The 15296-nt window shown below is 41.0% G+C and overlaps 2 protein-coding genes across 2 annotated transcripts in view; both read right to left on the bottom strand.

The window, feature by feature from the left end:
• Window positions 1-1295, bottom strand: part of LOC109527529 (ras-related protein Rab-33B-like) — a 5285-nt gene extending 3990 nt beyond the window's left edge. Inside the window, exon 1 of the mRNA XM_019889520.1 lies at window positions 922-1295. Coding sequence (XP_019745079.1) covers window positions 922-1140 — 219 coding nt within the window. The 5' untranslated portion in view covers window positions 1141-1295. The remainder of the gene's footprint in view (window positions 1-921) is intronic.
• Window positions 1296-2543: 1248 nt separating this feature from the next.
• Window positions 2544-13564, bottom strand: naa15b (N-alpha-acetyltransferase 15, NatA auxiliary subunit b). Its single transcript, XM_019889389.1, has 15 exons — window positions 13384-13564; window positions 13029-13148; window positions 12815-12910; window positions 12548-12654; window positions 12246-12318; window positions 11019-11188; window positions 10773-10925; window positions 9679-9807; window positions 9364-9577; window positions 8147-8340; window positions 7950-8058; window positions 7710-7808; window positions 6982-7125; window positions 5894-5991; window positions 2544-4967 (listed from the first exon to the last, which is right to left on the bottom strand). Exons 2-15 carry the CDS (start codon window positions 13090-13092, stop codon window positions 4770-4772), a joined length of 1848 nt encoding a protein of 615 aa, XP_019744948.1. The 5' UTR covers window positions 13093-13148; window positions 13384-13564; the 3' UTR covers window positions 2544-4769.
• Window positions 13565-15296: the final 1732 nt, after the last annotated feature.

Here is a 15296-nt window from a genome sequence, read left to right as displayed (position 1 = left end):
TTTTTTTTCTACGCCTAATACAGTATGGATGAATCCATCCATCTATTCACCCATTTTGTGATCCGCTTTATCCTCACAAGGGTCGCGGTGGGTGCTGGAGCCTATCCCAGCTGTCTTCAGGCAGTAGGTGGGGGACACCCTGAACCGGGTGCCAGCCAATCGCAGGGCACACAGACGAACAACCATCACTGCATATGATAAAAAGCTGTAGATACAAAGATCTTCCTTTGGTCTAACAGCTGGATAAAGACCCATCAAGTAATGTAATAGAATGTTTCATGAGTTAATTATGGTCATCACTTTGTCCAGATCCTGCTTTTGTGTCCATGATTTGATTCTGTTAGAGAGGAGGTAGACTCACTGCACTATCAAACTTTGCCGTAGCGTTTAGCATTTGTCAGTCACGTATGGACACTTAAATGCAGGTGGCAACAAAATGGTCTTGTGCCGTTTGTCTATTCAGGCAGTATTGTTCAAAGGGTGAAAGTCAGTGTGAGAGTCCAAACACAAAACGAGGCAATTAAAAGCCTGTTTTCCGTGCCATTTGGTGAACAACAACAAAGTACACGTTGAATTTCCTCCATGAGGTCGGGTGTGAGATAGCATTAGCAAAGTTTTAAATCGTGTCGACCAATTTAACCTACAAATGCGCACGCAAAGGTGGAAACTTCCTCCTAATGAAACCAACTTCCTTTGCTTAACAGTTTCTTTTGTCACATTGTAGGTAGGTAAGTACAAACAAATAACTTCAGAAAACGCACCGGTGATGACTAAAACAATTCTGATATACAGCTGAATCAATGATGCGTGCAGGTTAGCTTTCGTCGACTGTGTATTAAATGGCCTTTTAGCCAGCATTTCAAATAGTCAGTTTGGTCTTTAATTACAATGCTAATGCAAATGATTAATTTGGCTTCGTACCTTGATCATCTCCCCGTCGACATCAAGGAGTCTCTCTCGGAAGTCTACTCCGATCGTGGCCTCAACGCAGCTGGGGAACTGAGCGGCGGAGAGTCGGTGTGTAAGGCACGTCTTGCCCACCGCAGAGTCCCCAATCACAAGCACTTTGAAGGTCCTACAGCCGCTCAGCAGCGACGATACACTGCCCAAAGAATTGGACAGCTCCAGGGAGGACTCCATAGCTCTGACTCTCGCTCTCACTGGAGTGGACTTGTCCTAAGCCTTCCTTGCATTTTGTGCTCACAAACTGCGGCACAGCGACGCCGCCCTCAAAGAAAACAAAATTGAGTATACAGTACTCGGGACACTTCCTCCAACACACCTGAAAACAAGCAGAGGTGGCTAAAGTGGCTACCACTCTGCAGTGAAAGTACATACACTTAAATAATTCAATAATAATAACAACGTGATATTCTACAGAAACCGAAGTACAACGGAAAAACAACGTTGTCCGACTAGTGTGTACAAATGTCAAAGTAGTGGGGGAAAATGTAAGACACGATCATTTTATTAGTGCGTTGAATTGTCTTCCAATTGAGTATTACGGACATTTTTATTAAAAAAAAAACAAAAAAAAAACCAACTCCTACGGCTTTCCATAGAGGCTATTGCGCACTTATTGTACTACTGATGTTGTAAAATTGTACTCGTTAATACATAGCATTTCACAGTACACTACTAGTAAGGCACAGATGCCAACTTATGAAGTTTTGCCTCACTATTGACATGAAGATGTCCTATTACTCGAATGAACCTCAAGCTGGATTGGAAAAGAAATCGAATAAATGCTCAAACGGATTTTCATACAACCCATTTTAAGCAGTGGTGTAGTGGGGATTTTTTTAAGTGGGTGTACGCGATTCTGGGATGTTCTATGTATACATACAGAACATCAATCATAGGCTACAACACCAGTTGAACTAACGTTAAATTTAATGTTTTACTCCAAAATAATCACAGGCCAACGTTGTTAAGCATAACTCGCATTAGAACAATGATCAACAAACATTTCAATAAAAATTGAATGTGGCGTCGGGAGAAGTGGGTGGACGGCGTACCCCCGCGTAACACGCCCACTACACCCCTGCTTTTAAGTGTTCAGCCATCAATTTCTTGCTGTGCTGCCCCCTGTTGGCGCTCTACAGCGCACCTGTATGCACAACTACAGTATCTAAAAAGCTTCCACATACAGCAGTAAGAATGACCACCAAAAATAAAAATAACATCAGTGCGACGAATTGTAAGACTTATACTTTTATTAACATGTAGAGCGTTTATCCCTCCCCAAACAAACAAAAAAAAAAGGTTTCAACCCATTGTGAGTTTTACACATTCTGTTGTGTAACAACAGATGATGTAAATTATGCACACAGAAACGGGACAGAGACAAAATGGGCTGTTATGTTCGACTCAAAAGTTTGTATGTCAACATTTTTCATTTGTACTGAAGCCTGGCATACAGTTGCAAGAAAACGTATGTTATCTCAATTTCTGCATAAATTGGTCATGTGTTGCAATCTTCATTTAAGTCACAACAATAGACAAACACAGTCTGCTTGAACAAATACCACACAAACAATATGTTCTCATGTATTTTTATTGAACGCACCATGTAAACATTCACCAGGGAGCTGTTGTTGATATACTGTACTTCTGTGCTTTGGGTCATTGTCCTGTTGCATCACCCATATTCTGTTGAGCTTTAATTGGTGGACAGATGGCCTTGAGTTCTTGTCCAAAATGTCTTTGTAAACTCGGGAATTAATTATTCCTTCAATGACAGCAATCTGTCCAGGTCCTGAGGTAGCATTCAGCCCCAAACCAGAGACTTTTGTAAGTCTTTAGCTGACACTCCAGGATTCTTCACCCTTCTGAGCATTCTGCGCTGTGCTCTTGCAGTCATCTTTATAGAACGGCGCACTCCTTGTTAGAGTAGCAAGAGTGCTGAACTTTTCATTTATAGACAATTTGACTCATCATGGACTGATGAACATCAAGGCTTTTAGAGATACTTTTGTAACGCTTCCCAGGTTTATGCATGTCAATAATTCTTAGTCATAGGTCTTCAGAGAGCTCTTTTGTGCGAGGCATGGTTCACATCAGACAATGCATCTTGAGAAAAGCCAAACTGGTGTGTTTTTAATAGGGCAGAGCAGCTTTACCCAAAACCTTCAATCTCATCTCATTGATTGGACTCCAGGTTGCTGACTTCTGACCCCAATTAGCTCATTACCCCAAGGGTTCACATTCTTTTTCCGCCCCACACTGCAAATGTTTACATGGTGTTCAATTAAAAAAAACATGAGAACATATAATAATTTGTGTAGTATTAGTTCAAGCAGACTATGTTTGTCTGTTGTTGTGACTTAGATGAAGATCACAACACATTTTATGACCAATTTATGCAGAAATCCAGGTAATTCCAAAGGGTTCACATAATTGTTCTTGCAACTGGGTCATTATTAGAAAACTACGTTCTTTGACAAAGATCAGCACTTGATCAGTGACCCTAGAATGAGGATACCATCAGTCTGACTACATCAACAGATGCAATTAATTGAAAAAAAAAAACAAATAAAAAAACAAGTTTACTTTTGTTTGGTTTTAATACAAAAATCCAGAGATATCTTACAATGCCATCTCAGATTTCATCTTTCACATTAACCCAAATTAGAGAGAAGGGCAAGAAATAAGGGAAATGGGCCAACAAAACAAAATTGATCAACTTTAGGGTGCTGAAATTTTTGCATCATGTTTGACCCCAGGGAACAGTTTTGGATGACAAATTCTGACCTCCCAAAGAGTCATTTGGATTTCGATGGAAGACCCTTCCTGTATGAGTTATAGTGTAGATGCACACAGAAAAAAAAATGATGAGACCACTTGACCCAAACGTAAAATCATGACCGTTGAATGATGGACAGGAGTCATCTATGATATTGCTTAGATCCAATACTTTCTCCTAAATGTGAACATGTCGAGTAGTAGTAGTAGCAGTGTATTCAGAAGAAGACAAAACACAACCTTGCAGTTTCCATTTTATGCTACGAGCCGCTAAGTAGTTAACGGACCATAATATTAAAACGGCAAGGGGAGCATGGGCCTTCTTCCAGGTCATGTTGTCCGCTCTCTGCTGCGCAGTGGTGAGTAGACGGACTGCCCACTGGTGCTCAAATGATTGTTGCGGCAGATCCAAATTCACCTGTGCTTGATGGATGTCCTTTGCATCTACTTCAAGTCCTCATCAATTCTTTCTGCTTAGATTCCTGGTGACCCGTTGGATCAAACTCACTGAGTGCACGATTGCTCCCAAGTGACAGCTGTGTCCCATTTCTATTATTTAAATTAGCTTTGCTTGTAAAAGAAACAACCGATGGGCTGGTGGAAGCGGCAGAGTCAAACTCCAGTGGTTGTCATCTCAGAGAAACCAGTCAGGTCAGTTTCACTCCAACATTTGCCAATAACTGTTGTCCCCCCCCCCTTTAATATTCAGTGTGGTCGGTTGCGATATTAAAAAAGTAAAATGGCCATTTTTTAATCTTCCTCCCCTTTATCACAAATAAACAAAACCGCACACATGCTCAAGACTCATTCACACCCATGACATACACACACGCATACAGTCCTGATTTTCAGCATATGGGAAAGAGCCAAGCCATGCCGGGTCAGACCCAATTTAAGCTGAGCCGAAGAACGAAACATCTATTTCGCTTCCCGTGTGTCTGGCTCTATAAAATTACTGCCAGGCGTACCACAAGGCTCTGTGCAAGGCCCTATTCCTTTTCTCATCCCCCTTTGTCTGGTCATGCTCACATCTCATTGGCTAGCTCTTCTGTTTCTGTGGAAACGTCTCCATTAGCGATCTTGGTGTTCTCCTCATATCCAGGGGGCATGAAAGCTAATGTGTAGGGATAAAGCTTGTGACACTCTGCACGGTACGACTCGGCACACTCCTTCAAGTCGCTCAGGTAGCCACTCCGAAGATTCTCCAGGACCTCTGTACAGATCTGAATAAGAAAACACTGATGTCAAACTCTGTTCATTGAGGGCATTAAATTGACATACATTGCGATTATGGGACAGAACTCCGTCAAGGCTCAAAATAACTTTTTTCCTTTGAGGAGCAATTTTGCGAATCAATGACGAAGAAGCAATTTTCTAATTTTGAGGTTACATTTTTTGCAGGCTAATACCAGGGGCTTGGAGCTATGGTTTTAAACAATAAACAAATCAAATACAACAACAAGGAGGTTGAATTATGACTTGAGTTATCAAATGTTTCAGTGTTTTTGAGTATTCTGCTGAAAATTTATAAAAAAATAAACTCTAATAAATGTGTATTCGGATAAGCAAAATGATTTACCTAATACATTTTACTTAAGAACAAACAACCAATTGGTTTCCCTTTTTTACGTAATCATCACCTTTTTCCTTAAATATATATTGGCTATGATGGCCCTGTGCTCAGCCAGTGACGTCGCAAGCCAGCTGACAAAGTGTGATTCGTGGCTCGTTGACAAGTGACACTTCATATGTACGACGTGGTAATATGTTTCAGTTTGGTGTAAAGACAGGCTCACATAATAATGGGGCTCTCTTCCCCAACTGGTTATGATGGACTCATCAGGCCTGGTGCGCTTCTCACCTTCCGAGTCCCACACAGAGGGAAAACTAAAGCCCTCGGTAACAGCGGCCACTCTGATGATTAAAACAATAAATAAAATATTCGGAACAATCACGACGTGTTACGGGTAGTTGGCGTTCATTGATTTCCCTAACATTTGGCAGCTCCGCGTTTTACCAAATAAACGTTCTTCACAGTTTTGTGTTTCAAAGTGTTTGATTGAAGCGCAAAATGTGAATTGTGACTTTTAAAATGAGAATATAGTTGAAAATCCACTTATTTCGAGCCGTGTTCCATGAATAAACATACCTGAATAGATCTGTTGTTGAGTGACTCATCGAGTGCGGTGGCCAATTCTACTGCCTTAGACAGTGTCGACGAGTCCATATATACCATCATCTTAGCAGCTGCAGGAAGAACAGGAGGTTGCTTTATCAGCTGATTATGTGCATGCTAGTGCTACCAAAGCGCAATATAAAAACATCTACTGTACCATGTAACCCTCTATTGTTTATATCAACCACTGGTCCGGGGCCCTATTACCGACACCACCTCCCCCGCCTTTTTTTTTTGGGGGGGGGGGGTTGCAGCGCATCAATCCCCCTCACCCCAACCACCTCATCGATTACCTCTTAAAGCGCAATATAAGTCGGTGTGGATGAATATATGATTAAGAATCGGAATATAACATGACCAGCTGCGGGCTATGAGAGCATTTTTGCTCCGTTAGTCGCAGCAGAAACATGCACGACCGCAGCCAATCAGTTGCCGGCTTTTTCTTCAAGCTTTATGGTATACAGAATCCACCAATAAATAAAATTTAAAAAGCAACCAACGGAAAGTAATAACGACGACTGAATGTGTAGCTAATGGGCAGCCATGACTTGGCATAAGCTTCCGAAGATGAAGCTATTTTGACAAGAGAATTTCCTTCCCATAGCTTCTGTGGCTATGAGCAACATGGAAGCTGTTGTACAGGGTCAAAAATAAGGCAATACAACAAACATGTTAATAATTTCAACATGTCGCACCAAAGGGATGAAGTGGAAAGCATGAAAATGTGAGCAGAGTTTGCACAGCCTGCCCAGGAAAACAAAAGCAATTTAGCTGCTAATAACTAGGCAGCAGCCACCGGATGAAAGCAGCAATCAATTGTTTTCATCATGCACATTTACAAGTTACAATGATGCTAACTTTGTTTTTGTGTTTCCTATATCAAATATGGTAAACAAATACATTTTTTATGGAAAATTCCTATCGTGGGATATCATTGAACAACATAAAAAAGACGTACATCATTATATAAAATTTTTTGTACATCGCAGAGCACTAGATGCACGTGTCCCCTTCTTCCGTCCCCCCCCCCCCTTAAAAAAACAAACAAACAAAAAACATACCAGCCAATCGGTGTGGTATGGAGTTGGAGTGTTTGGAGAGGTAGGCCTGGTTGAAGCTCTTTGCATTGCTGTCGCCAAACAGCCGGGTGACTTCTTGCTTCAAGACTGTCCGAACCACGTCAGGCAGCTCTTTGCTCTCCGAGACTGAAGAAAGGGAAGAAGGCAGTATGTAAGATATGATGGAAGCTAAATCAAGAAGTAGAACAATCTGCAACAAAAGTATTGGAAGGACAAGGTTGTATTATGGAGACCTTCGGGTTTCAGATCAAACGATGAGAATATTAGTGAAAAGTTGAGAAATCCGGCTTTTATTTCATGCTATTTACATATGTGATGTAAATAGATGTGTTCCACAACTCAGGAGCCCACAACCCATTGAATTCACCAGATTGTGGCTTTCTTCATTGCAAAGGCATTTCCAGGCCTTTACTACAGCCTCCTTCAGTTCTATTTTGTTTCTGAGGGTTTCTTCCTTCAGTCTCGGCTTCAGAAGGTAAAATGCATATGCTATTGGGTTAAGGTCTTATTACAGATTAATCGGATGATTAATTTAAAAAAAAAAAAAAAAAAGATCTAAGGGCCATAATCAGCTGAATTTTCAGCCATTTGATTAATTGGTCGGGACCTCGGAATTGACCTTCCCCTTCCAATACTTGTGGTGGGGACTTTATAGACAGCAGGAACAGTTGGACAGAAATGTACCAGAATTGCTCATTGACTGATTTTACCTCCTTTAAAGAAGCGCACTAGACACTGATGTAGCCATGGGTGGTCTGGGTTGATGGCTAACGCCCTCTTCACTGATTGGAGCATCAACAGGTACTTTTCTGAAGAAATCATATGCATAACCAATGAAAAAAATCAAAATACTGCGGGATTAACGATAGTATAATCTGTTTTAATAAATTCCATGATATTCAGAATACACAATAAATACAGAACTATTGCACTGAAGTGAAATCACAAACCTTTTCTGAAGTAGATTTCAAATGCCAGTAGGTGTGTGTCAATTTTATCTTTGACAAGGTGTTTGAGAGGTATCAGAAACTTGACTGCTTCTTCCAGTGGATTTTCTACCTGCACATATGATGTTAGCACAACGGTCAATCTCACTGTGGCTTGCCGAGACATCCGAAACGTCCTACGATGTAACGCTAAAACCAACCTTAACCAATTTGTCAGGAATGAGCTCCTCTTTGGGGCCCCCAATCTCTTCATCGTCGTCCTCCTTCTTCTTTTTCTGGTTCTTCAACTGCTTCTCTTTTTCTGCATTCTTCTTCTCCTCCTCCAGCTGGGCCTTCTTCTGGGCTCTGCGCTGCTTGTTCCTGAGCTTCTTCAGCTCTTTGTCCGACAGGTTAGCTGGAGGAGATGAACAAGAAAGAATCATTGCAAAGTTCCGACAAGTCCCAACTCAACCCAGATTTATATAACTTTTTTGGGTTCACCAATTTTTATAAGTCTTAACCGGTGCTCACATTTTCAATGCTACTTGTACAACATTCCTAAAGAGAAAAAAAAAAAAAAAAAATCACAAAATCCGTCACTGGTGAAATATTTTGAAACAGGCCTGCGGGCTACTCGCGTGGTCCTTGAGGGTGACCTGACTACGTTGGTGAGCCTCACTTTGTCATATTTATATTATTTTGTTGTTGTATGTCTTGGGACTTAACGGGCTAATCATATTTTGTGCTACATGTCAAATATGTGTTGGTGCGACCATAAAAATGTGTTGAATCAACTTCAAAAAGTGACAACCTACAAAGTGCCTTTAATTTCCCCATTTTCACATATATCACTCCCTTAAGTCAATGTTAATTTCCTTCCAGTATGTCAAAGGGATTTTACACTGACTTTAGCATTAGCACTTTTTAAAACAAAGCATATCTTGTATTTAAATAGACAACGTGTGACAATGTTAATGTCTTTACTGTTACTAGTGTTCGTGCCTCAATGTGGCTACGCTCGTGAAAGCAATACAACGAACTCAAACGCGCCTTCGTTCAATGTTGTCAACAAATATCCGGATTATGCAAATTTTCCTCAATTCTCCGGAGAAATTTTCATAAAAATTTGAAAAACCCGGAATTCCGGGAAAATCCGCAGGACTTTCATCTCTGCATGTTTAAGATTGTGATCAGCCAAAATTGAAATCACAATTACATTTTTGATGAATGGATCTGCTCAAGCACACGGTGTCATCATGCCAAAAAAAAACAAGACAAAATGCATGTGACACAGCTTTCAAGTTGCCAGTTGTAGTGACATCGGAAAAAGGCCCTTGAGCCTTTTGAGATTTGAAAATATATTTTTGTTGTTGCTGAAACCCTCGCATGTTAACAGACAACATTGACAGAACGTTAACCTAAAAGCAGTTTTCTTTACCAGTGTCGGCCTGCAACTCTTTGCTGTCATCAGTCAAAGGATTGTCATGAAGGCTCAGGTATATCTGAATGGCAGTGACGGCAGCCTTGTAGTAAAAGGGATGCATCCGAAGCACGTCCTCAAGTTTCAGCAGGTCCACATATGAGCGCAGCGTCATCTTCCTCATGCAGTAGGTGTGGAAATCAAACTGGTCATCTGTGATCTCCACAAAATGCTGGACAAACACAGGCAAGATGAATCAATGTGACATGGAAGTGAATAAAAATGCAGATGACAAACGACTGTAAGGCATCCTCCTTGTTTGATCAAACCTACCCTTTCGATCTCATGGCACTTCTTGAGAGCCTCCCCATACTTGTTCATAGCCTTATAGGCAAGTGCACACTCTGTCTGGAACCACATACACTGCATCTCATTCAGGTTCTCCACTGCTGATGCGCCCTCCTGGACAAATACCAAACACAGGCATAAATGGCACATTCTGTTACCATGTCCCAAGCCACAAGAAACAAGACATGCAGACATTGGAGAGGCTTATGGTGTATTTCTATTTACAATTTATACTTTGACATCACTTCAAAATAGATCTTCGTCTACGAGTAATATAAAAACAAATATATAAAAAATACTGAAGCATGAGATTATAAGTAGTTTCGATTAAGAAAAAAAAAAAAAAATGCCGGTATTACATTGTGTGTGGGATTGGGATCTATTTTTTGTTTATTCTCATTCAAAGCACATTTGTGTTAGCTGCAATGCAAAGATGGCATTGGCAACAAAAGGGCATTTTAAAACAGAACACGTGAGCTTTGGTAGTGATGTTCTGTACATATATATATATATATACACACGTGGACAAAAATGGAACCCATCTGCTAATGAACGAAAACCGACAGTGGTCACAGAAATAATTTCAATCTGTGGCCTACTATGAGCCCTAATCTAATTCCGATTGAACATCTGTGAAGGGAGCCCAAACATGCCATCTGGAGAAAGCACCCTTCAAACTTGGGAGAACTGGAGCTGTTTGCACATGATCAGTGAGGCAAAGTAACTGCTGAGAGGCGCATTGAAAGTAACAAAAATCATTTGATTGCAGTTAGTTTCTAAAACGGTTCTGCAACAAATATGAAGTTAGGGGTGTCAGTCATAATTATTGTCCAGGCTTGTTTCATAAATTTGTTTTTGAAAATAATTCTTGTGAACCACAAATCAGAAGCTGTGTCTGATTTTCTCTGGTTGTTTTATTTATGACTACATTTGTCACATTCAGGTTACTTAAGCGATTACTGCAGGTTTTTCCTTTCATTAAGAGAGGGGTACCAACAATTGTGTCCGTGTGTAAAAGAAATGTTTTATCGACTCATCCCAAAGCTGCTTTCAGCATGTACTTGTGAATGCTTTCTCACCCGTGTGAACTTGGAGCACATCTCCTCCGCCTCTTTGATCATGCCAGCCTTCAGCATGTACTTGGCACACTTTGAGTTGATGAATCTGTCAGCAGTGTCCAGAGCCTGTGCCTCATCCATCCACTGGGCTGCCTCTCGAATGTTCCCAGCATGCTGCCAGAGAATAAACATTCAACACCTCAACTTTATACAGGACAATGACATTCACAAACACAGAAGGCAAATTTGCGTATTAGCAAAGGTTACCTTGTAAATCTTAGCTTTGATAAGGAAGAGTTCGATTAGGGTTGGAGTGCTCTCAATGGCTGTGTTGATGTATTCCAGAGCCAGTGTCTGTTGGCCAACCATGTCGTAGTGCTGAGCCAGGAAGTACTGCACCCAAAGCAACGTGGTTGGTGGCTCCTCTTTACCATCATCTGCGACACAGCAAGAAGACTTGAGTTTATACAAGTAAGCATCAGAAGGCAATGAGAAATACCCATTGGCAATTGTCAAAGTTATTATTGGAAGAGCTATGCAACTCCAAAAGTAGCACCTCTTGTACGAGTACTGTTTGCAGTTTGTTGGGGCTAGTCGGTTCGTCTAAATCCCACATCATTCAAAAAGGGAAATAAATACATCCACAATAACTACAATCACACTGACTTGCAGATTCCTGTCACTGATTGGAGGAATAAGCAAATTTCTGAAAAAAAGTTCAAATTATCAGCATAAACCTGACAGTAGAAGATTAGTTGAATGATCCGTGAAAACAAAACAAAAATATGCTCCCTCTCTTGCACCATCTTGCTCATCTTTAATTTGGTTTTTAAGAAACCATCATGCCTGAGGAGAAACATCCCAAAAGAGAGACAAGGTCTGACCGACAAGGTGTAATTTGCCTCACACTCGTGGGCAAACCCCTCTCGCCTTGCACTGAACTTGGAGGAAAAAAATCAGAGCTGCCAGTGCCCTTAAAGGCATCAGGGGAGTGAATATCACATATTCATCTAGCACTTTTGGTCGCCTCCATTACACATAGAGGCTGACTTTCACAGATGAAAGGGCCATAGGGAGGCGATTCAGAAGAGTTGCGGAATTAGCAACTTTGTTTGACAGGTAAGTCTATAACCTATTTTCGATCTTTAAAACTAATACCCATCACATTTGGTGTTATAGCAACAGTCCATTCCAAGTCATTCATGCTCCCAACAAAGCAGCCGTGACTGCTCGAAAGTTGACTTCTTTGCAGTGCACTTCATACAGTGCATGTCTCGTGCATGTTCATGTCAGTGAGGGGCATGCCTGTGGTCAGAGATTCGAGAGGGGAGAGAAAATAGCAAAGCGAGGCTACATTGAAATCGTGCTTACAGTTTTAAAACTGCACACTGCCCCCTTTAATGTTGCTGATTGACTGAGGATAATCAAGCTGAAAGCTGGACAATTCCTATCAACACATCTCCATTTCAAATTCGCTCATGTGTTTGTTCTTACCATTTTGGCTGAACAGTCTGGAGCTTTTTAAGGAGGTCTCAAAGCCGACCACCAATTCTTCTATAATTGACACCTGCAATTAAGGAGTACTAACTTGTAAAACAGTAAGTTATTCAATAAAAGAGAAGAAATTTTTGCTTTGTTACCCTTAGTGCATTATGGACACTACCAGTCAACAGTTAGTACACGCCTTTCTCGAGGTGTGTCAAAACGTTTGACTGGTAGTGTGTGTATGTTAAACAAGAGGAAGAAATGCGTCATTCAAATATTGATAGCTGTCATCGCTAAACTATTGCTATCACCTTTTCCTTGTCATTGTAAAGAGATTTCAGGGTGGTGAAGACAGGTGGACATCCCTTACTGAAGTTCATTCTCAGGTACCTGTCAAGACACTCTCTGAACTTCTCACCTACAAGATAAAGATGTGGCGTGATGGAGATTGTTAGAGAGGGAAAAATAAAACATACAAGTACAGAATCTCCCTCTACTAGCCTGTTCCCATAATTCACATCATGTTAGAATTGGAGTTATTATTAGTCTCTCAGAAGAAAGGTGATTATTTGCCACACCAGTAAGAAAGTTGAGGGGGAGCCGGCGAGGGACGAGGCCTTTTGGAAACTTCTCCCAAGCATCCTCGTAGACCTTGAATCTCTCCTCCACACTGCCTAAAAAGTTGCACAAAAAGAAATGGAAACTTATCACATTGACGAGACAGCTTTAAACGGTTTCAATTACAGAATAATTATTTGATTGTTGACTATTCTCATGGAAAAAGCATCTTACTTGGTTTTAGTGCTTTCTCCAGACCGTGATAATATGACCAATTCTCTGGGTTCCTCTCCTGCATGCGATGGTAGACATCTGTAGCCTCATCCAGACGCTCCAACTTTAATAGCAACTCCCCTAGGAGAAACACATATACAGCTGAGCCCAGAACTGAAATGATTCCAAATGAAGCATTTTTGAATTAAATTTAAAATCAAACCCACACCCACTGCAGCCACTAATGACACAGCCAGTACAACCATTTAGCTCCAAGTACTGGAGCAAAAATGTCAACATTTCAATGTTGAAACTACAGATTGGCTGGGGGAGTGTCAAATGTCCAGTCAGTGCGACATTGAGAGACATGACTCACCCCTTGTCTCTTCCACTGCCAGTTTGTCACAAATCTGCTTTTCATAGTTTGACAAATGCTCCAAAGCCTCTTTGTAAAGACCCGCTTCTCTCAGCACCTGGTTCTGGTAAAGCAGCAGCTCACTGTACTCGTAGTCCACTTTGTCAGGCGAAGTCTACAGAGAACACATCATTTGACATACAAAGAAAAGCAGAAAGGATACTGCTGAGTAAGGTGCACAAGTCATGGTGAGCAGGAGGGGGTCGCAGTTGAAAAAAAGTAGGGTTTTTTTGTCAAGTTTAAGTTAAGAACCGTAAAAGTTGTGAACAGAAAATGAAGATGTGTTTAATTTGTACAACTCCATCATCAGATAAAAGAAAGATCTACCAGAACAGTGAATGAAATAAACACACAAGAATCCGAGTTGACGGATGTAGACTGACTGTAACTCGACAAAATGTAGAAATGTGAAGAATTGCGGTATGCGGCAAATAACTAACTTGGAGATTAAAGGAGCAGTGCAATAATTATATTAATCAGGGTTGGGGAATGTTATGGTGAAAAATAGCAACAGTGCCACTTTCAACACTGCCAATTAAAACAAACAAACAAAAAGGACCTAATGCCATTTTTTGAGAGCACATATATATTTGTAGTTGCTTTTCCAAGTCATTATTACTATAACTATTTAAAATGAAGAGTAATAAGGTTACTTTTAACTGCATGACGCTCTATTTGTCACGTGATAGCCCATACACCATACAAGACAAGATGGCCAGTCTGACAGCTCACAACTCAAGCACATTGGTCCCCACCCAAAAATATACAACTGCTGGTATTTGGCATCTTTTTTCAAATGCCAACATTAGAAAATTTCAGGCAAGCGGCAGCCAGCGCATGGATACATAGCTAGAGCTTTCACCCTGAGTGGCTTCCATGATGGAATAACAAATTGGCACATGTGGCATGTCTGTTGTTTATAACCAACCAATCTGCGTCAAAGTCGCGAAAGGATTCACTGAGTTCAGAGTGAAGAGAGAGCAGAGCACATGAGTGGTGTGAAACCCAGCTACCTTTGAGAAAGCGAAGCCGGAATTGCCAGGTATTAAGCATTAAATAAAACTCTTAAGCCAGGGGTCGGCAAACCAAAATGTTGAAAGAGCCGTATTGGACCAAAAAACAAAAACGTCTGGGGCCGCAAAAAATTAAAAGCCTTCCAATGAAGGCAACACATGCCGTATGTATCTATATTAGCCTACTATGAAAATGACTAAGTTGGCTACAAATACACAATAAGCCTTCATGATTAATTATTTTCCCCTGCATGCATCCTATAGAGCAGGGGGGGGCGAACTTTTTTGACGTAAGGTCTACTTTTTGATCAACCAAACTCACGCGATTGACCCGTTACAGCACACACGCCTCCCATAATGAGTGACAGCCATAACGGCCGCCAAGATGAATGAGGCATGGGACGCACTTTTGCAGCGTGTTAACTGTTGTAGCTCACGTGTACCATCTAAAAATGCTTCTCTCGGTCCTCCAGGTTCCCATTCTTTGCCAGTACCCTCGGTGAACCGTACATGAAATGCTGTTTTTAATTTTTTTTTTTTACAACAGCCATCCGCCTGGCATCCCGTCCTGCTAATAGAAACGTGTGTCGCAGGCTGTGATGCAAATCCTCGCTAACAGAAATGATGAAATGTAATCTTTATTCTATATATTTTTCATGTTTGTGTCGTGTTTGTCCTCCTACAGAAACCATATTAAAACAAAAACATATTTCTCTCCTCTCTTTTTTCCATTTTCAAACATTTTTGAAAAAGCTCCAGGGAGCCATTGGGGGGTGCTAAATATACTCAAGCGGCTCGAGAGCCGTGTGTTGCCAACCCCCGACCTAAACAAATCATGTTAACACAACTTTCTTAAAGTCT

This window comes from Hippocampus comes, unplaced genomic scaffold, assembly GCF_001891065.2.
Source record: "Hippocampus comes isolate QL1 unplaced genomic scaffold, H_comes_QL1_v1.1 scaffold86, whole genome shotgun sequence".
NCBI lineage: Eukaryota > Metazoa > Chordata > Actinopteri > Syngnathiformes > Syngnathidae > Hippocampus > Hippocampus comes.
This window is presented reverse-complemented; position numbering and strand designations above follow the sequence as displayed.

Bases quoted from the DNA above. Each gene is read 5' to 3' on its own strand.
- naa15b (XM_019889389.1), bottom strand. From the start codon at position 13,092: ATGCAGGAGAGGAACCCAGAGAATTGGTCATATTATCACGGTCTGGAG. The intron at 11,189-12,245 runs GTAAGAACAAAC...GCTGTGTCGCAG, and splicing joins CAGACTGTTCAGCCAAAATG to ATGATGGTAAAGAGGAGCCA. The intron at 9,578-9,678 runs GTAGGTTTGATC...GTGTTTGTCCAG, and splicing joins AGTGCCATGAGATCGAAAGG to CATTTTGTGGAGATCACAGA.